The sequence below is a fragment of the Cygnus atratus genome, chromosome 6 (genome assembly GCF_013377495.2).
Source record: "Cygnus atratus isolate AKBS03 ecotype Queensland, Australia chromosome 6, CAtr_DNAZoo_HiC_assembly, whole genome shotgun sequence".
In the NCBI taxonomy this organism is placed as follows: Eukaryota; Metazoa; Chordata; class Aves; order Anseriformes; family Anatidae; genus Cygnus; species Cygnus atratus.
In genome coordinates this window covers 18,158,481-18,185,711 of record NC_066367.1, presented here as the reverse complement: position 1 = coordinate 18,185,711, position 27,231 = coordinate 18,158,481, and the positions used below count along the sequence as shown (strand labels likewise).

The 27,231-nt window shown below is 39.0% G+C and overlaps 1 protein-coding gene across 1 annotated transcript in view; it reads right to left on the bottom strand.

Moving 5' to 3' along the window:
* Positions 1 to 26,899, bottom strand: part of OLA1 (Obg like ATPase 1) — a 97,429-nt gene extending 70,530 nt beyond the window's left edge. The window contains exons 1-4 of the mRNA XM_035567750.2: positions 26,748 to 26,899; positions 26,403 to 26,503; positions 24,596 to 24,739; positions 17,695 to 17,822 (exon numbers count right to left, since the gene is read on the bottom strand). Of these exons, the coding sequence (XP_035423643.1) occupies positions 17,695 to 17,822; positions 24,596 to 24,739; positions 26,403 to 26,503 (373 nt within the window). The 5' untranslated portion in view covers positions 26,748 to 26,899. The remainder of the gene's footprint in view (positions 1 to 17,694; positions 17,823 to 24,595; positions 24,740 to 26,402; positions 26,504 to 26,747) is intronic.
* Between the last annotated feature and the right edge of the window lie 332 nt (positions 26,900 to 27,231).

Sequence of the window (27,231 nt, the reverse complement as noted above, 5' to 3'; positions counted from 1 at the left end):
TCCACATAATTATGCTCATTCTAAAACAAAGAACAGCTATTTGTTCCACAAAGCAAAGTTGAAAACAGAAAAAAAAAATAACCTCACACATTTTCTGAGTGAGATTAGAAGTTTTTCTGTGTTAAACTGGGACTTAAGGTATCAAATTTCACCAATTTTAACATTTCAATTTCCTATAGTTGTAGTGGTCCCAAAGATACCTTTCTAGCAAAGAAGTTTACACCTCTCAACCTGAGTCTGCAAACAAGTTATTGTTTTTCACATTTTCCCTGCTCTAAGCACAATAAATTAGCAACACTCTAGTAAATAACACCAGTGATGTTACAATCCTTATAGCCAATGGCACCCTGTTATTACATAGCAGGGTAACAAGTAAGAAGGAAAAAAAAAAGGCAAAAAAGTGCAACAAAAATGTGTATTACTGCCAATTGCAGAGGAACTTGCAAAAAAATCCACAAACAGCAAGAGACGAGAGAAAAGCATACTTTAAGGTTTCTCAGCTGACAAAGGTGGCATTTGAAAGGCGTTACTACTTACGAGAAGTGGATGAGGGGTTGCAAAGAAGCAGCAATTCCCCACGCGAGCAGGGTGCCAGCTGTGAGCGAGCCGCTCACCACCACCAGACCCCACCACGCACTGGGACTTGGTGCCCCGAGGAGAGGCTGGCTCCAGCTGGCACGCTGGCCTGGGGATCCCCTGCAGAAAGAAGCTGCCTGCCTGCTGGGGTGGCTCCATGCAGGCAGTGCCCAGCATCACCCCGGGAGGCAGAGCCTCTGCGCTGCACCGCTGTCCCAGCGGGGCCGCAGACACAGCCAGAGCCTGCCGACTCTCACTGCGCTCCTGGACTTGGCTGGTCCCTTCGTTCAGCACACAGCAAACGGCAGGCACATCCCCCTCTACAGCATGACTATGGGAAACTGAAATCTTCCTGTCTGAAAAGCCTGCTGGTTAGGGAAGATCAGAATTATGATGCATATACCTTCTGAAGTGCCTAGTTCATTGAGCAGCAATGCCCAAACGAGGCAGTCGTAACATCTTAGCATGGCAACATCACAACGAGCACAAGGGAGGAAAAGGAAAACTCAATAATATCCAAAACTTTTTTTTCTAAAAAAAGTAGAGGGTTTCATTAAAACCAGAATATTAGACAATTACAAAGGTTTTCTTCGTGTGTTATGACCAAAACCCTGTTGAGCTTTAGTGAGCTAGCTGCCTGACAACTGCCTAGCCGATTCGGCTGCAGGGCACCTTCACCCTGCTGAAGTACTCACGCTGTCCCTTCCAGCCCCAGCAACAGGGAAAGGCAAGGCTAATGGTGATACCTTAAAAGCTTCTGTATAGAAGAGAATGTGTATACACGTAACAAATCTCTCCCATTATTTACTCGAAGAACACAACTGCATTCCATTAATGCTCAAAACCACTCACAGTGAAAACATACAGACAGGAAAAACAATTTAAAAAAGCATACCGGTGTTACTTTGTTTCAGCACAGGACAAATCAGCTACCAGGAAACATTCTCTCCAAACAACAAATAGGTGGATTTGTAAATGATCAGGTAACTTGTACAATAAATTGCTTTTTATATGGCGCAGATATTAATGTCATTTGGCAAATTTAATAAATATTGCAAAAGGGGAGGTTATTTTTTATAAATATAATACTGATTAGCTTTGGTTCCGACCAAGCCACCCTTATTAACAGTGAGCAGAACTTGACTGCAATTCATTGAATTTAAATCACAATCACAGTATGACAAAATAAAAGAATCATGCCCTTGGAAAGGATACAGAAGTATTTTAAAAAGTCACTTTTGTTCTCTCTTCCTATTTGTTTACACACACATTCCAAGAACAGCAACAAGAGGAAAACACATGAAAGGACAAGAACACGAATCAGTGCTTTACTAGCTAGCAGCTTAGAATGATGTTGAAATAATATATATTTTTTAATCTCATTTAAGTAAAATGATTGTTAAAGATTTATCAGTTTAACCATAAGAGTGAAATGCAAATGTTAAAATATTATCATATCCATATCAAAGCTACTTCATGGAAAAGAAAATCTATTTGAGCACAGCCGCATTTTTAAGAGTGTTCAGCAAGGCCGTAGCTTAGGTTTACAACTTTTCATCTTCTGTAGGGTTATTGCAGGAACAGTCTTGTCATTATTACTCAACTGTAAGCTACTTTTATTTGTGGATTGAAGAATTATCTTGAAATACCATTGCATATATTTTCCCCTTCCTCTAGTAAAAGCTTTAACTAGTAAAACAAGAAACCTGCCCAAATTGTGCTATCTGGTTTTAAGAAATTCCGTATCAAGCTTCAGTAACTTTTTCCTAGTTGTAACTAGTACGAACAGACTCCTTTGATTCCTTGTCCCAGCAGAGCCACACAGTGTGGCCAGAACACCTTAACCAAGTTAGATTTATTGCACTTCACCATCACCACACAGGGGAGAAGGTTTGAGAAAAAGGATGGAGCCTGCTACAGTGGGAGCTCCTTAACTTGCAGTCTAGTACTGTTCAGAAGGGTAAGTTAGTAGGTAACGTGAAAGAACAGGAAAATTGAGCTTCGAGTTACTATTTACACACCCTGTCTCAGTTCTTCTGGCCCTAGGAGGAGCAGTGCTCCAGGACTAACATGCAGCCACCAAGATTTTACGTAGCAGCAAGAAGGGGGCGAAGGAACAGCAAAGCAATCAAAGCCTTGACACACATCACACACCTCGTGTTCCTCCCATCACAGGCTTGGTGTAGCCAGTTATTTCTGCATGCAAATCACAACAGAATTGCCTGGCATTCTCTACAGAAAATAATGCGCTTTTATTTCAAAATTAGTAACGATATACCTCTGTTATAACCTAGTTTCTTCAGATGGGAACTATGCCTCACATTTAAACGATGTGTATGGAAAGTTCAAAGAGATGTTGTTTCCTAAGGCTACATGGAACAAGACAAACCTATTATGTGCTTTCCACAATCAACATACAGAAACCCTACACTAATTTTACCCAGTTTATAATTAAGAAATACAATTAAAATATAATTTAAAATTAAAAATCAAAATTAAAAAAAACATCCTTTACCCAAGACTACAGAGTTTGAGGAGGACACAGTACTATTTTCCATGAATTTCTATAGCACTGAATATCTGTTTTAACACATGGAAAACAACTTAATAGGAGGAAATCATAACCTAGTCACACGCAAATTCTTCCTTTTCACTGTGAAGTGCAAACGCATGTAAATAAAAAAAAAAAACAGAGCAATAACTGAGGAACAGAACATCACACATTAGGTCTTTCTGACAGCGATAGTCATTCAGCAGGTATCTGTACAGGCATTAGTACGGTAGGGTCAGAATTTGAAAAACTTGTGTGTGAATCTTCAAAACCAGGGTTTGCTTTTGGGTTTTATTTTGAAGCATGCAAACTACAACTATTTTATTCACGACAAGATGTGTTCTTATGGAACAAAACATCTCCTGCAGTCCAGATCACTTTACTGCAAGGCTTCTCTGTGTTGCAGTATCATCATGTGCCATTACTTTGCTATGTGGAAAAAAAATACTGAGGCCTATGTATATTTATATCTACGTGTTTAAAAAAAAAAAAAAGATGAGAAAAGCCTTCCACAATGGAGAAGGGAGGGGAAATGGAGGGGGTGGGCAACAAGAACAGGACACAAAAAAACACCTTTTCCAAAGATTGTTCAAGGCGAAAGGGACATGTCATGTTAAACAGTAGTCAATAGCTGCATACAATCAGTAAACAAATTCAGCTCTATGAAAAAAGAACTACATCACCATTTAGTGGTTGCAATTTAGATTATTCTAGCGTGTAATACTTTAATTGTATAAAACAAAGCTGATGTCACAAACACAAAAGAACTTCTTGCAAAGCAAGCACCACAAGTAATTTTTATGCTGCCACTGATGGCTGACAAGTGATGAGCACTTTGTTCGAATTTATGTACTTATGCATCTAAGGCAACAGGTGGCTTATAAAAAGAAAACACAGAGAGGTTTTTAACTCTTCTTTAACACACATTATAAAAATTTTGCTATCATAATGACTAAACAATCTCTACAAATAAAAGCTCAACATACTAACTACAAAGATGAACTATGTCTCAGGAAAAAAAATGCATTCTTTTGATAAAACCATAAAGTGGGGTAAGGTTCTGGACCCCAGTGACTTGGGAATTCTGCATATGTTCTGTAATTGCACAAAGCACTCAGTATTTAAACAGCACTTTGTTACACATAAATTACATCAATTTAAGACGACATTTCATATTTTTTGCAGTTGTTTCTATACACATCTCAAACAATAGCTCAATATTGCAACATAGTCAAGAGGAAATTTTTGCTTTCAGGTCTCTAAACCAACTGACAGAGTGATGTGCTTCAACTGTTGCTTGATGCAGTTTTGGGCCAAGAGTAGCATTACAGAAACATACTGTTTATTTTTTTCCTAAATAGCGCACAGTCCAATGAACAATTTATTTTTCTCTAAGCATGCACACAATTATTAAAAAAATACTTGAAAGGTCTACACAGCAGAATGCAGAATAATACTTCTCACCTGCATTTAATTCCAAAGGATTTCCAAGCAAGAAGACACACAGCTAATTCAGATTAAAATGTTAAAAAAAAAAAAGGGGGATCTTGGAGTGGTATTGACTGGTTCACTTATTCTAGAAAAATTTGAAAGATAAATTGAGAAGGCAGAAGGCAGAAACACAGTAAGCATACCAAAACAGTCTTTATATTCTGCCTTGTAATTAAATATGAAATAACTGTCTGCTTTTGATTAAAACATTTTAGTGTCTGGTCTTTTGGATAGATTAAATTCACATACCAGGATATTAGACTTTCTTCTCTGCATGGCAATTTCACCACACCGTCCCTAACAATTAAAAAATATGACACATCAATATTTCTGTTCTGTACATCACAAAAATATATATATGCAATTTCTATGGTGATGTTTGCTAGATCAATCTTTCTGCTCTGTGACACTTCAGAGCAGTGCAGAACAGCTCAGCCCAGAGGCTGACTGCCTATCTTTCAGATTCCCTCTGCTTCTTTCCATATTTCCTCTGAAAGCAAACAATCCCTCCCAGGTAGTGTACAGTCTTGTAGTTACACATTCCCCCCTTTTGCAACTCTTTCACACACTTGACTTCCCATTCCTGCTACTATTTAGTTTTGAGACATCAATTTTCACATCGAATTACCAAAGCTTGGTGCATAAAAATATTCAATAAGCCTCAAGGAACTGTTATCTCAGTAACAGCTATCTCAGTCAGTACTGAAATGCAAACCTATGCTCAAATATATTTTAAAAGTTTAACTAGTAAAGTGAGCTTGAGGTACAGGAGCTTATCTGCCATTATCGTTATTGGAAGAAAACCTGCCTGAGAGTGCTTTGAGTCTTTTTTGGGAGGCGGGGGGAAACGAGAGAAGGAAAAGAGGGCAGAGAGAAAGAAGGAAGGAGGTGGTGTTTGTCTTTTTATAAAGAAAGCCTTTTAAACTACCTTTTAACAGAGAATAAATTAATTGTCTAATGCTTGAATTCTCAGAAAATAAATTCTACATCTACAGATAAACACTGAGGTTCTGAAGAACACTGTTGTATTTGACATCAGGTGAAGCCCCACTCTAACTGGAAAAGTCAACGTAACAACTAGAAGTAGCATTTCTGAGGTTCTGTGCAAAAAACAGGTGATCACTTAAGGGTTATTAATTTATGCATTTTGTTAATTGTGTCCAGGCAATAAGACTTCAGAGTGGTATTTGAAGCTAGAGATTCCCCTTGGCATCAATATTAAAGCAACAGCTTTCAAAGCAGCTCTAGCAACTACTGCTGATGTCAACATCCACACCAAAATTAAGCCCAATGCTTGTTTTGTTCTTCCATGTAGGATTACAGGACAAAAACTATACTCTGAAATACACTAGGAAATAGCCATGAGAAACCCAAATTGCAAGAATGACAACTTCCAAAGAGAAAAAAAATCAGACCGTCAGAATTTCTGCTCAGATACCATAGAGAACTGATTAACAAAAAAGAAAAATCACTTCTAAACCCAAGCAAAAAAGTAAAACTTCATCCTTAGCTAATGGATGGAAGTTTTAGAAAGTATACTGGAAAATACCAAGTACCTTTGTAGAAGGCTCACCAGAATAAAGGCAGCACATTTCCACATCAGTAGCTCGTCATTACAACAACAGCATAAAGGCACATCTGCAGTCAAACCCTGTATCTCACTAACATCTCCGGAACACGTTATAGTCATTAAAAGGTCATTTTTCTGTGGACTTCACTAGACAATATGCACAGTATTGAAAGAAAATGTCTCTAGGCCTTGCAGACTTCAAGAAAAGAAAAAAAAACCAAAACCATGCAATTTGCATCAGGTATTTCCTATGGCTGCCTCTTTACAGATTTTTTTTTAAACTGACTGTATCAGTTTAATGCTCCCTCGGCTAGAACAGCACGACTATTTTCTGGATTACACTTTAAATGTGATTAGAAAAATGATGTATTTTTAAAATAACCCAGCAAGAATATGGTTATTTTTAAAACCAAATTGGCTCCCAAAGCCGTTTTACTACACGGTTCTACAATCAGCTTCAGCAGCACACAAGAAAGTGACAGCATATAGATGAGAAAAGGTGTTGGAGTATGGAGCTGCTAAGGCTGCCAAAAGACAGACTTTGCAAGTTGTGTAAGTTGGGCACTAAGTATGAATTGGGGCAGGGCAGGCACCTGTTTTTCTGGAATTGGCAATTTGTTCATTGTGAAACCAGGACTGCTCCGATAAATAGCAATTCTGAAAGAAAACTGAAGCAGAGGTTTTTCTGTCGGCTTATTAAACAGTCTCAGACTGAAAAAGGCTGCATATGAATTGGATAACTGCACAGAGATTTTGTTTGGCTGTGATTCCTAAGGATAAGGTAAGGATATTTGGTATATCCTATATATTTGATATAAGGTATACTTTTGGTAAGGATAAATTCACTGTTTGGCTTTCTAACATGCAGTTACTGCTGCCAGTGACTTTCAAGCATCTGTGGGACCATGGGCAAAGAAAAAGGAAGCACTCTAAGTTGAGACCACACAAACTCAGACAAATTTGCTTGACACGCAAAAAAAAGGAATTATATTTTAATTAAGACTTAGAATTAAATATCCCAACTAAGCCAGTAGTCCTGTTTCAGTTTGTCTAGGAGAAGTAACTTATAGCCAGAACAATAAGACCAGAGCCAGTTTTTCCTTGGGCTTCATTTAGGGAATTTTCTCCACTGCTCAGTTCACAGCAGCACCACATTTCTATACCAAGCAACTGCCTTGACTTCAACTATGTAAAAGACGTAATATCAAGAAAAAATAAAATCAAGGTGAACAAGCCAGAGAAGTCTGAAAAGTTACGGACACAAGAACAGCTGCCTGTAACAGAACGTGTGCAGTAGCATTACAGATAATATACCACATGCTGGGTATATCAATACAAGAAGTCCAGACAATTGGAAGAATTTAATTCATAGATTTTTGAGGAAAGACCAGCTAGCAGAGCATAAACTGCATCCAGAACAACTTGTAAGTATAAAGCTTATTTAAATGTAAATACAATGAACGTATGTCCAATGATATGCACATATTTGTTTTAGGAATATGAACTGAACACAAGTCCATGACATGGCAAAGTTCTTTTAAATAAAATAAAATGTCCAGTACAAAAGTGTGCTCACTGCCGCTCTTCTTCTTCACAAGCACTTCAAATATAGTTTTCCCTTCTTCAGCTAGATTACTGCCATTCCAGACTTTTTTTTTTTTTACTTCAAAATCTTAGATTTTAGTACCTATCTGAGGAGAAGACGATAAAAGAAAATTTTGGAGTAAATCGGTCTCTTACCTCAAGGCACAAAGAACTACACTGCTTGCAGATCTAGCAGGAGCCGATGCATCAGTTCCCCCCACCTGGAGGCCACCACCCCCACAGATGACACAGCACGATCACTTTTGTGAGTGCTCCTTGTCTGTTTTACTATGAAGCCACTTAATTTCACATCAGCCTCAGCAACAATTAAACCAATTCATTCGATATTGACACACTCACACAGTCCCTTGCCATAGTGACAAGGGATGGTGATGAATAGCCCGTGAGCACTAACAGGTAACTGCTTCCGCTGTTTCCCAAGCAAACACAGGTCCATGCCCTCTGCTAGGTTAGGAAGCACGGCCATCCTTTCCGTCTGGGAAGTCTATTGTACGAATTAGGAAACAGGGAAGTGCTTCCACACGCCTATTGCAAAGTTCTAATGAAAACTTCACTTAAAAAAACAAGTAATAAAAAAAGAAGCTGCTTCTTCTGAGAAAGCAACTTTCTGAATGTAAAGATCACTCACCGTTCTGACACAATTGCTGCAGCTAATAAAGTGATGCTGATCCAACTTCCAGCCACTTGTCTTTTCCTATTCCCAAATTCTAACAAGAATTCTTGATTTTAACTTTTCTGAGGTGACATTCCTCCAACTAAAGGAACACATGCTTTCACATTTCATATTATAGCAAGAAGAAAAAAAATCCTGCAGGATTTCTACCTTCGAGCTTTCCAGAAAGCCCATGGCAAAGAGAAAAAGAAATAACTTATAAAATACTAAATTATCACTGTCTTAAAGCCGAGGTACCTTACACCATCAATAAAGATGTCCACTCAAGGAGGCAAACATTTCAAAAACAGTCACCTGAATACACTCAAAACACTGCCACAGCTTAATAATTTCCTTAAAATTTCCTTAAAATGTTGCAGAGGAAATTGAAGTCCCATCTGTATTGCCTAAATATCAATTATACACTGTCATATGACACACAAAACTATAACAAAAGTAGTTGTAGGTCAAATAATAGCAATGACTCAGTAAAGACAACCTGCCTGGTCTTTATTCTCAGGAGAGGTGGGGGGGGGGGGAGTGTTACTGGTCAAGTACTTGATGATTCACAGTGCAGTATATTAGAATTTATTTATTTTTTATGTATTCTTTAGAATTGAGAGATTGCCCTTGTAGCTCAGTAGGTAGCTCTCCTGTTTCTGGCCTACGAGGTCATAGCTTTAAGTCCCTGCTGAGGAAATTTAACAAGTTCCATCTATAAATAGAATGGCATTAGATGCTGTTACTCCAGCAAGGGTGGTAGCCTTTAGATAAGAATTTTTAATGTTTCCTTCTGTTCTGATGAGAAGTAGAAATTGGACATAGAGAGGAACAATATATTAGATGAATGGCAAAGCGGGCTCCAAAATCCTTTGTAACTTCAGTTACCATCAGACGCACAATTCTAGCACTATCAAACTGTAATAAAGGCTAGAGAAGAACTTAAGCACCAGAAATTTCCTTCTCAATGAGCATAAGTAATTAACTAATACTGCAGAGACTGATACTGAAAAGAAACCTCCTAGGTACAGTACTATCAAAATGCAACTTGTGACATCAAGAGGCAGCCTCAATGTAAAACAAACTTTGGATTTTTGTTTAGTAACAAAAATATTCCAACATTCACAGTTCCCATCTTCTGAAGAAACAAATTCTTTAAGTGACATTTATTTCATTATCAGGGTTAAAAAGGACACCACTCAGCAGTGCATAAGTTTTTTGTTCCCTATACCCATGTATTCAGGAGGCTTATTCAGCTCTCAAAGAATAGCAATTATTGTGCCAAAACTCAGGAATAAAGCCCATTCAAACTTTCATTTGAGTTTACCTCTGCTTTAAACCATAGTTATCTGGCCCTAGAGCTTAAAGCTTGCCTATCACTTCCACTTGGCAGTGACATAATTTACTGATAAGCAAAGACAAAGGCTAACTCACTGGAGTGTTGACAGTTTTCCAGCACCTTTTCCAGTCCTCACCCACGTGCCTAGGAAAGCAGACTCACTCTTCCATGGGAGACAAAGCAGTAGAGCATACTGCAAGCAGATCTAAGGTACAAACAGTAAGTTTTGTTCATATTTGCACACCAAAAGGAAAGAAACAATAGTAATAAAACAGGTGATGACGGTGATTTTACAGTGTGACTTCCTAGGTCTTAGAGAGAGACTAATGTTACGCTTAAGTAAAAATGATGACAGACATCGTGCAAAATTCCTCTGCAATCCTTTAAGACATTTTTATCCTCTGCTATCCATCTTGAGCTTAACAGGTTATTGACCTTCCAGTATTAATTTTATTTGCCTAAGTGAAAATCCTGCTTACTTTCAGCAGTTTTCCACAGCAGACCAAATACAGCATCAACAGGGTTACAGAGGCCTGAATAAAATTTAGATAGCAGTTGTTACACGTGTGTTCAGTTTCTGCTCACAGGTAAAAACCGCTGTAAGTAGGGAAGAAATCTATCACCCTGCTGCTTCTGCTCATATCATCTGTAACAAAACGTCTGGAGTAAAATAAAGATCATCATCCTCTGAAAAACCCTCTTCTCCCACAACAACACACACAGTTTATTTTCATAGGATGACAAACTAGTGATAAGCAAATTTGTATGCATCCCTTGAAACATCTATTAGTCTCCTTCCCCTTTCAAGGTGGTGGACTGAATGCTGAGAGGTAAAATTAAAAGGAAGACAGCAAATAACCTAAGATGAATTACCTGTTATTTTTTTGCAACCTGATATTCCAAAATTGAAACATACGATGCAGATATGTTCTCGCTAACCAAAAATACTTCAGTTTTGCTAAGGATTTTGCTAAAACAGGGAAGAGGAATGCTATTTTCACAAATGCGTGTTTGAAAAATCTCCTATGCAGTGCCTTACTGAAAATCAAAAGCCTCCACAACATTTTATGAGAACATGAAATCAAGCTCCAGTTAATGCAATAAAATGTTTCACATGGCAGCGACTGCAACTTTAATTTGAAACCTTTTTTTTTGGTAAAGCAAAAAATACCAGAAGTCACTGAAAGTTAATTCAAAGTTTAAATAAATTGAACTACTCCAAATATTTTATTCAACTTTTACTTATTCTAACAAATAATAAAGATGAAAAATTCAGTAAGAACTGTTATCTATTCAATAGCATACAGAAATACATCTTGATTGTATAACAATAACAAGTTTAATGTGTGCAGGAAGTTAGTTTTAAACTCTGACAGCTTAGCAATCAAATGTTTGTACATGTAAGCAAGGAACCTCAGCTTTTTTCTTTTTTAACAGGTATCAAGCAGTTTTAGTAACAGAAGGAAAAACACGTATCAGAAAGAAAACTGAAATAAAGTGTGTTGAAAAAAAGTCTGTAGGACAATAATGTTTAATTATTTCAAGGTGAATTTTGACATGTCATAAAGATAAGAAAACAGCTTCAGGTAATAGAAGTGACACAGCCAAGCTACAGCTGCATAAACAAAGCTGCTATGATCCCAGTGCACAGAACGTACATGCTGAAGAGCTGAAATGCAACTCATACTCTGCTCACTGAAACTCTGGAGCAATGGAGTGTGGCTAAGAGATATCATCATATGCCTCCTCTCCATAGCAGCAACTTCCACAAGCAGTATGTAAGATTTCTTCAAAAAGACAGGAAAAAAAATGCATCACGCCTCAAGCATATAAAACTACAGAAAGATTAACACCTTTATAAAGAAAATACTTTTTTTTTTTTAAAACAGGTCAAAAAATGAGCTCAGAGGACACAAGAATGACCATTTTAGCTAAATATTTTTGTTATCACCATTTCTATTTTTACAAGAAAAGCAAAACAGTGGAGTTATTACTTTGAATTCCCAATTACCTTCATGATGATAAAAAATAAAGCCAATTAGCTTAATTTTTTATCTTGAGTAAAAGTCATTATGAGTATCATAATTCATAATCATGAGTATCACTCAGTTTTGGTTAGTGTTTGTATCAAATAAGAACGCTGCACTTGCAGCTCATGTGACTGGTAACTATACAAGCTTTAAATGATGGCAAATTAGTTTATGAGTTATGTAAAACCATGAACAAGCAAAACCAGGGGGTGTGTGAAATGATTCCAGCTATAACAGACATAAAACTGGAGTCAAAGCAATTAAAGCTTTTCAGGAACCAGTTCACATTGGTCACACCAGCCACTTGTACCAGACGGCAGCTGATGTTTACCCAGCTTTGTGGCCCTTTCACTCTCATCACGAAGACTGATGTTTCACGGACTGCCAGTTACCCAACTCCCTAATATTTAGTTTCACCAAGGCCCTTTAAATTCAAGAAGCAGGCAGGACACAGCTCAAACAAGTTGTGGAGAAGGCCTGTTGTCCCCTCCCCACTCCATCCTGTCCCCAAAGGGACAGATGGGTTGTTGGGCATGGGCGAGCTGCAGCTCCTCAGCCCCTCCGTAAAAGCAGAGGCTGCCCGCCCTGCTCAGAGCACTGGGCATTTAATGCCACGTTTTTTACTTAACAGAAAAGAGCATTTCATATAGAAGTATTTTTACAGATGGATTTCCTTCCAATTTCTGTACCTTTGAAGAGAAAGACTGGATTTCATTAAAGAAACTAAAAATAAGAGAAGGATGTGGAACACATTTCCTGGAAAACTAGGACCCGGGGGTATCAGTGGAAGAAGCAGCTCAAAACCACCAACAGCTCTGGCTGCTTAGCACCCGGAATACTCAAAACTTGATGGAGCTGTAGCAGGGACTTAATATTGACAACTTCCATTTCCTTGCTGAAACGTCATCTAAGAGTGATTCCTACATTTGCACTTGTAACAGGGTTGCTATTTTTAATCCACCTTACAAAGAAGGTAATTTTCTACAAGTACCTGTGACTGATCTGCCATAAAAGTTGAAAGTAGTTGAAGCCATACAACTGGGGAAGAAACACTTATTACAACCTTCAAACAGCCTGCCTTATGCCACCATGAAAATGTTTCTGCCTCAGTTAAAACCATAAGTCCACCTGAAACGTGGAAAACAGAACTGAGAGAGAAATATTTCAAAAACAATGAAGCTCAGATGATGAACAAAGTTTTAATTAGTCTAAAGTGTGTGTCAGGTTATCGTGGTGCTAATGTTGTAAATGCCATTATCCCGGACAGAAAAAAAAAGAAATTTAGAATTAAAGCCCAAGTTCACTCAACTAACAGTAAGTGAATACATCTGTTTGGACAAAGGTTTTCATACTTTCATTCATCCAAAAATAAAATATAACCCTATTTCCCCAAAGAAACTGGGATAGCCTCTGAAATAAAATAAATACATAAATGTTGAGAACAAACTGTTTACCTCAAATAATTCATTTTTAGTTTGTTCACTTTATTAGAAAAAAATCCGTAGGAAATTTTAAAAGAAAGAAAAACATACAGCTCTACTCTGTATGGGAAAACTTGTTTGCTGAGCTGAGAGAACCCACTCCATATTGTTACTAATCACACAAAAATACAGCAGTACTCTCTAGCACATTACCTGGCTTTACTTATCCTATTACCCCACCATATGTTGTTCTCACACATTGTTGCTGCTTCATTATATATATTTAAAACGTAGTTTACACATAAAAACAATATTTTCCTTGAATTCATAAACACCATGCCTCCAAGTAAAAGTAACAGTGTATCTACGATATGGAAATCAGAACCCTGAAAATCCATAACCACTTCAAGGTGGGGTTACGTTCCTTTTTCAAAATGAAATAAAGTAACGCATTAAACAGAAATAAATCTTCTGTTTAGCTTTATGTTATGCAAGAAACAGTGTAGGTAAACATCACACACAACTTCCACAGTTTCAATAGAAATGTAATTATAATTGTTCTAAGAGTACTAGAGCTGCAGCTCACCTACGTGCCCTGCAGTGGACTAAGTGATAGGCAATGACCTTCTTCAAAAACCTTCTCTTAGCACAGAATAAACGTCAGTGAATCCTGTTATGGGAGCTAAAAACCACAAACAGACCTTTTGTCCTAAAGAAAGCAAAAATTCAACATATTCTTAGTGAATAAAGAAAAACAGGATCAAAACCATTAGCCTAGGACTATAAAGTACCTTCAGTGAGATTCCAAAAGCTCATTACACTCAAATTACACTCCATTCCTAGCTACCCACTTCCTCACCTGTCATTACCTTAATTAACACAACCTGAGTGAGCTTTTTGCAAAAACACCAACTGAACCAAGCCTAGAAGAACAGCCAGGCACACATCCCTGTAAATTCTTGGGATCATCTCTCTCAGCTACCTCTGATTATAGTCCAAGAACTGTTTTTACCTGGTAAAATAACATGCTTCAAGACAGCAATGAAGGTACCCCATAAGTTATATTAATGGATCAGACATTGACATTTAAAAAAAAATTAAATGGCCAAGTGTCTTCATTGTTGGGAAAATAACATGAAGTCTCAAATAATGCGATCTGGTAGACAGCAATATTTTTAAAGCCTTTTTTCTGAAACAAAAAACAACCAACCAAACGAAAAACTGTTGTTTCCCAAATAAGTCTAGCACACATTTACTTTGGTAGCAGCTGGAGTTAGTAATGCTGACTTCATCTGTTCTGAAGTCAAGTTCCTAGGACAGTAAGCGAACAGGAAGTTTTCAGAAGATTCCCACTGGCATCTGAGTTCTGGAAATCACAGAAGAGGAGGAAAAGATCAACACCCTGCTACCTCATGCTGCAGTACTGTGGTACAGCCGTAGCCAGTCCAGGAGTCCACAGAGAACCCATGCAGCAGGATGCAGTCAGCACCTTTTCTTACTACGGAACTAAATTACAAGAAAAACTCAGTGCAAAGGACAATCCTCCTGACTGGAGCCCATCAATACAAAGACAAAATGACTCTACCCAGATCTGCATAAAAAGCTATTTATAAACATGGTAAGTCTAGTTTTTCTTGTCAAGATTAACACGTTTTTCTACACAATGAAAGTTATGTTTGTTTCAGATCTGTATCAAAGTCACCACTACCTACCTTCCCTACTTTTTCAGAGAAATGTAATGAATATGCCAATAATGGCCAGTAAGTAGCCTAAAACCCAAACTCATTTAGATAACAACGTGCTCAGCCTGACACTTGCAGCACTCCAGCTTGAGCGTGGTCTGCCACACTTCTCAGTGTCAGGGTGAAGCACACAACACCATTTGCCTAACCAGCCTTTCTTCAGTACATTCAGGCATGCAGACCTTGAAGTCCACTGCACAAACCCCACAATAACCTGCTTTTAACCTTCTGCCTGACACCCAGAAAGAAGAAAAAACAGTTCTCTGAAGGGCTCTGCTTCACTTACTGGCCATTAACATGGGCAGGATAAGGACTGGGAGCAATAGTTGCAGTGCTCAAAGGTAAAAGTTTGTTCCAGATCAACAACTGAACACTAAATTTTTTATGCTTTGAAACAGAATGACCCAAAATTTTAAGTAATCTCCCTGATGATGACTGTTTTGTTCCGATTCCTACCTGAAAATCCTGTATAAAACAGCTTAGCTGCTTTTTAGTCAGTCCTGCCTACTTCCCCAGATCACTTCTTAGTGCATCTCTTCTTAAGAGCGTTTTGTCATGCCCATCATCTCTTAAGCTTTGGTAACACCTCCTTTCCAGCTTGCTGGTGTACAAAGCCTCACCTACCAGATCACAGCCTCTTCCCCTGTAGCAGAAGCAAACTGTCCAGATTCCTTCCAAGTCAGCTTCTATGCTACTGCAAAAATCCAGTGCCTGCCAGCGGGGCTCAAAACTGACAGCCAGTCCCAGGGCATTGGCTCCCAAAGACAGACAGCCCATTAAGAACTTGGACCAAACTCTGATAAAAGCCAACAAAAAAACTTCATCTTCCCAGGATCCGTAAAATTTAAGGATTCACAGAAACAGTTTAGGTAGTTTCCAAAATCTGACAGAAATAGTGCCAACCCCAGATATGCCACAGACTCATAAGAAAGAATTTTTAGAGTGGAAATAATTGTGAAAGGTAGTTGAGTATAAATAACATTACAACACATAAAAAGGGTTTATACATTTTTATAATTTGACACGGTATGTAGAAAACTTCACTGAGTCATACATTTTTACTTAAGTTTGGGTTGTGTAAACAACAGTTTCTTATTTTTAATTTACTAGAGAGGTTATTGCTAGCTTTTAGTACCAAATCTTCACTTTAACAGTACTGTGGGAAAAGGAAAGTAGAAATAACGCAGTTTGCAGGAAGAAAAAAGTTGTACATTTCTCGGCCAGACTACTTTGCATTAACTTTGTTTTATTTTTATTAACTATTAGCTCTAACAACCCTAAATGATCTTTGGAAAGATCTTCATGTTTATGTGCAGTTAATACAATTTTACAACAATTCATGACTAGCTTGCATTCTAACTAAAATGTGTCTAGCAAGAGCAGTATAAGAAGAAGGCTAAGATTTTAAAAACAAAAAAGAAAATGAAAAAAGTGATATTTAAAAAGTACTGATTCTGGTATCTTTTTTGATCCCAGAGACTGAAGAAAAGAAGCAATAACCATTTCACAACCATTACATTTAAGAATCCCTAGAAGAAACTGAAACATATAGCAAGTAAATGCAAGACTAGATTAAAAGACAGATTTTAATACAAAGAATACAAAGTATCTGAAAGGTTTAAAACCCCACAATACTCTCATTGCTTTTTCAATCCCCAAAGAAAAGCACAAATGGCATTAACCCTTATAATAGCTGCCAGAGACAAACACGTAAAATTATTCAATATATATATATTAAAAAGCATCTTCTCCACTTGATACCATATAAATTTGTTCCTTAACAGGCATCTATGATACAAATACTGAAACAGAACAAGTCTAAACAGGTTATCACTTGTTCTTAACTGACACAAGACAAAACAGTAATTACAAACCCGGGACAGCAATGGATTTGGAGAGAACGATTTCCCCTAGAAGAAAGGGGAGATTGTACCAATGGTTGTCAGGTAGTCCTAACATTTACAATATAGCAATGTATTAGTACTGCCTTCACATATGGATCTAGTTCCTGAAGTGATGCAGAAATTCAAGAGATTTACTTCATTCTATCCCAGTGAAGACCTGTCCTCGCCTTTTCAGAACATTTTAAATACTAATACCGTTCATTACTTAGCTGCAATCATTATCCCATGATTTTCCATTCTACTCAAAGTACATGTCAAATGACTTTAGCAGAAAACAGTAGTATTAGACATAAATAAGACCAAGTTCTCAAAGGTGAGACAATGCTTTCTGCACCACCCTCCTCCCCCAATTACTTAAAGATGGTTTCCAGGCAAACACTTTGGAGAAAGGCCTAGGTTCCCCAAAGCACATCCTATTTTTCAGCAGTATAAGCCTAAGAACACAATACATTTGCCTCCAAAGTTTGTTCCACTTGATTTAAAACCAGAGTACCATTATTCTGTACCAAATTTGTGTCTAGGTATTCATAATGCATAGTAAGTTGTACCCGACTTACCTATTCATCAACCATGCAATTAACTGTAAAGGCATGTCAGCTCACTGCTCTGCATAAATATGCTTCAAATCTCAACTTCACGGGAACAAGGGTTCTCAGCATCTAAATCATTACTGTAAGATAGCCATCCCCAAACTTGATGACTAAGCTGAGTGGTAGAAGAGATTTTTAATGGATACTTGGTTCTACAGTTCTTGAAGTACAACAGTGCTGTCCATTAAGCTATATGCAGAACATGTAAATGGAGTTTACATACGCATCAGATGAAAGATCCCATCACAGGCGTTAATATGAGACAAAAAGGCATTTCCTAAGCCTTGGCCAGTATGGGCTCCTTTCACAAGGCCAGCAATATCCACTACGTTCAGAAAGGCTGGAATTTTGCTGAAAGATAAAAGTCGAAAGTTTCATTGTTGACACATATCAGCAAACACGTCTAGCACAGAAATAAGTTCAGAATATGAAAATGCATTCCCTTTTTCCAGAAAAAGTTGCACATGACAGTATCTTTCTTCTCCATTTGACATGCAACATATAAAAGACCATTCTTTAATTTGTCATAGTTCATGTAAAATGAAAACACTTTTTTTTTTTTTTTTTTTTTTTTGACAATGTGGAGTCATAGTGACATCTATACAAATAACCAACCGGGCCTGAAATGCTGAAATAAGACACCTGTAATGAGCAGTTTTCATAGTACCAAAGGGATAAAACTCATATGTGGTCATCACGCTCTGCTGTTTTCACCTCTAAGGTTACTGCTTAGTTCAGTAAGTTAAGCGACTTCGTCAGAAGACAACGGCATTTTTTAAACAGCATTGATTAAAACTAGCAGTTTTAGCTAGTAGTAGTGGTGGTCAGGGTTACGCAAACAATTTAAAAGAAGGCAGAAAAAAAGTTTAGATGAAGCTGAGAGTTGAATGGAAACAGCTGTGACATTTTACACCAAGTACACTCAAACCAAAATTACTTCTCAAAATCCATCTTGGGAAAACAACAATTAAAACTCTGATAATGTGTTGACTAAAAGCATCTTCACATGGTCTGCATAAATGACCATGCCATCATTAACAACTGCAGAGAGAAAACCATGCTGAAATGGTGCAAATTCCTCACTTGCAAAAGACTAGAAACAGCACACCACAGGCATCAAGACTTCCAACTTGATGGCTTCAAAATACATAAACAAAAGGAACAGTACTTAATTTCCAAACACCTTAAATTATCACTAACTATATTTCATTAGCATGATGCTTAGGTAAATACAACACTTCACTGTACTACTAACAGTCAAGTATAATGAAAAATGCCCAAATCTAAACGCTTTACTAATGAAAAATGCCCAAATCTAATGCCCATGACTAAATGCTTCAGTAATGTTGATGAAAAGGGTGTGACTAAAGATATGAAGTCTATCCCATTTTTGTTTTCAATATTCCTCTTACACTTCACAAGAAAAATGAGGGGTGTTTGTGTGTTTCTTTTTTGTGTGTGCATGTGTGTTTTTGTTTGTTCTTGTTTTTGTTTTGCTGTTGTTTTGGTTTTTTTCTCCTCCAAATACACAAACTTCACAGTACAGGATCTGGACAAAATCTTTTTCTTTGCCAAGGTGAAGTTCAAAGCATTACTATACCCACCAGTTGTAATAAATTGGGAACTTAACAATACATTTCATGTCATCAATACCTTTGTGATGCGATTAGAGACAAGCCATAATACAACACGACATTCAAAAGGGTGAGGCTAGAAAATATGCAAGAAAATATTTACAAAATAACATGAGTTGCTTATAATTCTTATAAATACCTTCTGAAGTAAACAAACTTTGAAAGCTTCACATTTTTGTCCCACTACGGTTTTCTTAGCAAATTCTATTGATTTTTTTTTTAAATTACTAGTACACAAACTCAAATGGAAGCAGCTAATCAGTCATTATTAAGGCACTACCAAGAATAACGCACATTCTGAAGGCAGAAACCAGTAACCCCATAAATGCATTAACCTAGTAATTCCTTCCACCTGACAGAAGTGCAGAGCTAATAAAACCTTTACAAGAAACAGCAGCAACTTCACTGATAGAATTGTTAGAATTCCTTGCTTTTTGACAAAAAGTTAAGTCAGCAGCAAGGTAGAAAAATGACACTTTTTAAAGCACTTTTCCATTGTAATTTCAAATTTTAGTGTAAGAAAAACAAAGGTGGTGTTAGAAATGTTCTCCTTCCATGCTCCCCTCTAATTCCGACAGGATTAGCTTCCTGGCCAGCCATCAGAAGAATTCACACTTTCGCTACAAAGATGGCACATTAGAGCAGGACAGACACCTTCATATGCAGATAGGCCGCTATCACCAGAATCGGCCTCATTTGCCAGACAATGGATGCAAAACCCCAGCATATTTATTTCACAATTGGCTCATACAAGTGAGAGACCTTTGAAGACGAAGTAGCTGGCTTTCCAGGACGTTTTCTCATCTTCATCTCGGGTATCAAAAAGCTAACATCCCAAGCAAAGTAAAACCATCACCATTCTAGGTGGCCCATTTCCTAAGCCTAAATCTTTATATCGTCGTAGGAAGATGAAGACAGAGGAAAGCAGAAAAAGGCATTCAAAACTACTCACTCTTGCCTATGCTCTGAAAGACAAACAGTTAACGTCATGAAGCTAAACCACCTGCAATTTGTTGTACATATGTATTTGTTCCAAAATTTGAGGGGAGAAGGCATACATTTATTCCGCAGGTTTCCACAAGTAATGTTTAGCACAACTAGCTGTTTAGTTGCAAAATGTTGCAGGCAACACACACCTAAAGCTTTGGCTTCAGATTAAAACATACTTAGCGAAAAATGCTGCTTCTCTCCCTGCATTTTTATTCTTCTCCAATGACAATACCCTAATAATTTCTCTGCAGCATTTAATGCAGTTTACTGAAATCTCACCCCCACCAGGATACCCTGAAAAGCCAACCAAAAGCTTCAGCCAATTTCATAATGCAGCAATTTTCCAACAAGCCTGGTTGATAATTCTTGTAACGCTTACTTCATGTTCATTCCCTGAATGGTTCAAGACACTTCTCTCAACTCACGCTCTGCCAGGTCCAAGATCCCACACAGCAAAAAAGGGCAGATTCTTTTCCCTTTGGCAAAAAGAAATGTTACTATCTCCTGGTTCCAGTATGGGCTCTTTTTCCTTTAAAAACTTTATTTGAAATCTGTTAGAAAAGAGAAATTCTACTTCCTTCCTGAGCATTCCTATAATTTAAGCAGGAGTCACCCGTTAAGACTTTACAAATTACATGAAGCAGCAATGCAGAAGACCATCTACATTGTGAGAACTTCTCCCACTGGGTCCTCGGTCCTCACTATTATTTTTGGCTTGTTTCCAAACACAACATTACCCTGCAGCATAGTCAAGAGAATTTGTATTTAATATTACACAGGACTTTTATGACCCAGACAACAATGCAAGTTACTGCTCAGATTTAGTTCAGTAACCACCACTCGAGCACTGCAGATCTGAATGCATGAATTTTAACAATCTACAACGTAACACAATGAACCAAGGCAATTTGCTGCCAAAAACATAAAGAGAGATCCTGAAGGATAATGCTAGAGCTAAAGAGGGGTAGTTGTACTTCACATATTATTCCCCTGTGAGATAATGAGGATTGCTTTAAAATTTAAGTTGAAAAAGACATCCAGGAGAGATTTAAAACTGCCTAAATTAAACAGAAATGTTTGTAGTTGCAATAAACACTGTTTTGTGAATACAAGTGTGCCACACAATGCATCTACTTACAGCTGCAAACACACCAGGAATTGAATGAATACTGCTAACTTGAGAAAGGATGGACCAAACAAATTACTTATATTTTACTCATTCCTGCTTATAATCTGATTTGATTTTAAGCAGAGCAGGAAGCAGAAGCCTAGACTTTAAAATCTTTTTCTGTTAAAATATTACCTGCAGTTAACAGATCAATTGTTTCTGGATTTCAATTCCCAATTTTCAAGGCAGGAGCTACCTGCCACGATGAAGAACACCTCTTCTATTTTAAAATTAGTGGATACCATTGTTTCCTACCTGGTTAAGACTTATAGATCAAGGAAAAAGAATACATATTTCTGCTTTTGTTCCTAAAGGGATTATCTTCCAACAAAGATAATCTCTTTCCAATTGCTAAATTGAAACTAATTCAACCATTAATCAGTGGACCCTTGCCTGAAAGTACCCATATTGGGGGAATGGAGGTAGAAGAACAAAATAAAACCCCAGCTTTCCTCTCTGGAAAAGCTAGATGTTAGCACAACGTAAAAACCATGAGTTTTCACTAAGCATGGTATAAAATCTAAAAGAAACAGGTAGTTTAAATGGCTTATATTCTGTTCTAACTTATTTTACCTAAGACCTTAAATTAACAAGCATATAGAATTATTTTTAATGTGTTACATTTTTCTGCTTTTTCTGTTGTTTTTTTTCTTTTGTTTTGTTTTTGGTTTTTAAACCAAAATTTTAAAACTTTATTCACACTGGAAAGCGAGCAATAGATAACATTAAATTCAAGGAAATTTGCATAAATTTGGCAGCAACGTAGCAGTTTTTTCCAGAAGGTTTTTGATCCCACCTTCTGCATAGGGTCTCTAACACTAAGCTAATTTATTGTAAGCAGTCATACATCATCCACTACTGTAGAAAGAAAAAAAAACAACACAGGGTTTAAGTTCAGTCAGTACACCTTGATCTATTAAATACAGATTTACCTTTATGTCCTTGCCTCTAAATTGTTGCCTACCTGATTTCATTTACAAACATTTACATTTCCAGTAAGTAACACCAGTCAGCTGTCAGTGGGGGCTAGCAGGTAACTGCGCACCAGTCCCTTCCCCGCGGATGCTTTAATCTTGTGGCAATGGGAATGGATCCTCAAGCAACAAACGGTACCTGGAGAGCCTAGCTCCTTCTCTGGTGGCAGGACAGCCACAACCCAGACCAGCAATATTCTCGCAGCAGGGCCCACCTCTCCCTGGCAGAAGCGATCTCCTCCCAGTGGCAGTGGCTGCCAGCCTGGCCCAGTCCCATGCTCGCCACGCCTCACCTGCAGGAACCCAGCACAAGCAGGCAGGCGAGGTTTTCGGCTGCTGCCGCTCTGCATGGCTGCTACTCACGCTGAGCAAAGAGACTCTCAGGAGTGCTGGGCTCCAAGCATCCAGGCAAAATCGCTTTGGCCTGTCATATGCTACTCACAACGAAGCCCTCTTCCCTCCTACCTCCATACAATCACTGCAGTTCTGTCGTGACTAAGTGTAGCATATAGGAAATAAAAACATCAGTGTTTTAAACTGTCTGAGACAAAATCTTCAGGCGTTAGGGCAAATGAGGCTGGTTTAACGAGAACTTAATGTTTATACGACATTTCTGCATGCACAGATTGATTACTTTTACTAATCTAAACACGTAGAAAATTAACACGGAACGTCTTACATAAAGATGAAGAAAGAAATCAAGACTATTCAAGAGAAATTAAGGAATTTAAATTACAATTTAAATGTAAATTAAATTGTGTATCTTCATGACCAAGGCCACCTTTCCCTGAGTTAGTTCCAACCAGATAAGCACTAACAGTCCAAGGAGTGTTACCTCAGTCTACTGTGCTACTGAATTACTGCCTTTTTTTTTCCTGATACAGTGAAATATTAAAGAGAGACAAGCATAACAACAGAACTCAGACGAGCCATTCACTAATCCCCATGCCCATTTATTTTAAGTAATCCAATAACACTATCCAGTAATATGAAAGGGAAGGGTGTTTTTTTTGTTCTCTCTCCAGACGGTTTCTGAGTGGGACACCATGCATTCCTTCTACAGAGAGATGCCCAAAGAAGGTGAGGAGGAAGAGCTCGTTCTCTTTGTCACTTCAACTACTGATTTAGAAGAAGCCAGTCATAGTTAAATGAGAAGAAAAAGAGTGTTTATATGGCCAAGCAGTGGTATCATTACAATTTAGACTTTAAAAAAAAAAAAAAAATCTTATAAGCCACATTGTTACTTCTACACAATCAACAAACCAAAGGTTTTGTCTCAAGTTCAGCATAGATTTATTGCATAGTCTACATAGCAACAAGTATGCTTAATGCTCACTTGGGAAGGAAGAATTAGGTAACATTATAACAATTCACCTAATCAAATAGCTCTGCATTAGTGTATTTTTCAGTATTTTAAAAGTACGCAGGAATTACAGACAGAAGTAACTTGTTTGGACCTGAAAATTAAGTTGACAAATGGATTCTCAGTCAGTGATCTTTCTTCAACTCAGAGATACCTGGCTTGAAAACTTGAGGCCCAAACGTTAAACAAAAGCACAGACGTGCGTGATAATTTGGCCCTATGATTTATGTACATTCACTTTATTCAAGATACATCTGCATGTAGCTGAAAACTGAAATTAATAAGTTATGAGTATCTATTTTAGTTTCTGAGTTCTGAAAGTACCTTAAACTTTTATTTTCAATCACAAATCCATTTCTCACACTGAGCACATAGAGCAGGCTATGAAAACAGTCACTACCAAAAAACAACAATGTGACAAAATCAATACACTTATAGAGCAGGGAAACATTTGGAAGAGAGAGAGCACTAAATATCATTGAATGTATCAGGCAACAAATAGCAGAGCCCAAAAAAAAAGGAGAGAGAGTTGGGGAAAAGGGCTGTCCATAAATGTTACTGTTAAAAGACTGACAGCACAGGTTATGTTGCAAGGTAGCTAAATATCCACAGCATATATTGTATTCTAAACAATGTAAAAGACAGGATGAAAATTTTTAAATGAACAATCTCATGACACAAATTAGGTATGTCCACTATTGTTACTGTTGATTTTCCAAATCTCTGCAAAAGATCCAAGTCACCTGGGAGCCTCTACCTTCAAAGGTGGAAGAAAACTGAGCAATGACTAGCAGTGCCTAGATTTCTCACTCACAGCACAAAGGTCTTATGGAAAAAAAAGTCCAGTTGGTTGTATACATACCACTTCACATACCAAGAGAGACATCAGTAAAAACAAAGACACTGTAATCACATTAAACTTCTATGAAAACTTTGGTTTCAGTAACACCATTTCATCTGCTTAACCAAAGAAAACTATGAAGAACTTGAGTTACCTTGGAGGTTTGTGGTACTGACATAGGAAGTCAAATCTGTCATCTGGCACAGGTACTCGACTCTCATTTGGATCAATAGTACAGAACGGGAAGTTTTCTGCTGCCGCTTGACTCTTTGTTAATACATTGAAAAATGTGGATTTCCTATTAAAAAAAAAGAAAGACACTTTCTTAAACAAATCTGAATTAGAAGAATTTACAAGGGCTGGATAAAAACACGTGTTATCCCAAACCACATGCAATACCGAACTATCCCTCTGCTTCAAGAGGGAGTGACCATTGCACTGTTTCTAGTACAAGATGCTTTCAAACACACATATGGAGTGTCACATCAAAACTCAATGTTTACCTCTCTTCCATGCCCTAAAGAATTCCTTTAAGTGACTATATCGTGCATGTCAGCAGAGAAATTTTAGATCAAAAGTAAAGCACAGCTCTACTGGCCACTACTCATTTTCCTCAAGCACAAGATGAGAAAACAATAGGGAAGCCTGAAACTTATTTCAAGTGAATGTGCTTTACTGAGACTCATTGGCCCTTTCCACAACTATATTATTTCTTCAGATTTATTTACGCATTAACACAACTTCAGTATCTAAGCAATAAAAGTCAACAACCAAACAAGGAAAAGGGAGCAAAGAAAGCGAGTCACATCAGTTAATCAATTATAAGTAATCTTTTGTGCACATGAATATACAGTTTAACTCACCAAATATTTTTTGTGTGTGTTAATTACTATCAGTAAAACTGCTAGGAAAAAAAAGAACATTTCATTTAAACCAGAGAGTAGATTATTTTGTTAGTTGGTATTTATTAAACCAAAACTAGCCACTCTTGAGCTATTGCTAAGAGGAAGTTCTTAATCAAGTCCTGAGCCTTCTATCATAAATATTCTGGTAGGTGTTTCGTTTGCCTCCTTAATTTCAGTTTTACAGACTTTCTTTGCTACTGGGTGAAAGAATTCTGATAGCTGCCCCTGTACACAGCCAAAATGCTCAAAAGTCATAATTATACTTGAAAGTTTCTTTCTAACTGCAAACCCTATTTTCTCCATTTACACGTTAGCCATTGCTACTACTAATTATTTCCTTTCTGGTGTGCAACTCTCCTAGGCCCTGAAAAATTAAATAGATATTAATACTGGCTTCTTGTTTTTTCATTACGGCTTTGAGACAAGTTCAACGTTTTCTTTCTTATTTCAGAAAAGAATTAAGTAGGGAAAGCTTTCAAAAAACTTCATAATGTTAACCAAAATGGAAGATCTGATAGCGACGATCAAGGTGCTTTTTCACCTCATTAAAGAGATAACAAATATACAATTTTTGTACTATTTTACAAGCCACTTTCCCCTTACTTCTCCCTGTTATTTTGCTATCATATCGCACAAGGATTTTAAGTTTGTGAACACCTGGAGGTTCTTTTAGAAAGCACGATACGCAGATCACCACCGACAGTTTCCCACAAGCGTTCTCCAGGTGACTTACCCTCCTTCAGAAGCACCTCAAGACAGGCTTCTCTGTCGGGCCCTAAGCACTCCAGCTGAGGAGCACACCAGAGAACTACAGCTCATCTCCCCTCAACCTCTCCACCCCGCCACGTCCGTGACGCTTGTCTTTACCAACTCTCCAGAAGCTCCAGGAGCAGCAGTCCTACTCGCTGCTCTTGACAGTTCCTGCCCCGTGAAGCCCTCCCCGCGCACCTCATCCTCTCCAAAGAAAGCAGGAAGGCCCCTGCGTGTCCGTGCCCGCCCCGCTCCGTGCCCACGAGGCTCCGGGGCCGGGACGGGGGGGGGGCAGCCGCCACCTACCCGACGTTGGGCAGCCCGACGATGCCGATCTTGAGGGACGTCCCGAACCTGCCGATGATCGGGTGCGCCTTCACCCCGTCGCCTGCCTTCTTCGGGGGCATCTGGGGAGGCAGAGCAGAGCAGAGCGCCGTGAAGGCCCCGCGCTGCGAGGGCCGCCCGGAGCCGCCTAGGGGCGGAGAGCCCCCGCCCGCCCGCCCCCCGAGGCCGCCCGCAGAGCCCCGGCCCGGTGTGCGGCCTGCTCCCGGGGGCCCGGCCGCGCCGGGGCGGGGCGGCGAGGCGAGGGGAGCGGGGCGGGGCTGCTCCCACGCAGCCGAGCCCCCCGGGGCTGCGGGCGGTCGGGCTCACCTCGCAGCACGGCACGGGACCGGAGGGGAGAGGAGGGGAGCGGAGCGGCCTCACACGCGACCGGGACACGCCGGCCCAGCAGCTGCCGCCGGCGGAACAGGCGGGGCCGCGCCGCCCATTGGCCGTGCCCGCCGCCAGGGGAAAGGTCGGCGGAGCGGAGCGGGGCGGGCCCGGCGGCGGGGCGGCCTCAGCGGGGCTCCGGGAGCGGCCCGGGCGCTCCGTGCCGCCCCGGAACCACAACAGGCGCCCGGTGCCTCGCGGCCCCGTGGCACGGCGAGGCGGCCCGGCCCGGTTAGGTGAAGCCCTGCCGCGGGCCGGCCCGACAGGCACGGAGCAGGAATTGCCACGGGGAAGCACGGAGAGCTCTGCACGTACTGGGCTTCACGGTGCTTCCGCCAGTAGCCATCCAGGCGGGCTGGAGGCACCACAGCGTGTGGGACTGGAGACTTGAACCTCCAAGGGTGCCAGTGGGATCGCCTATAAT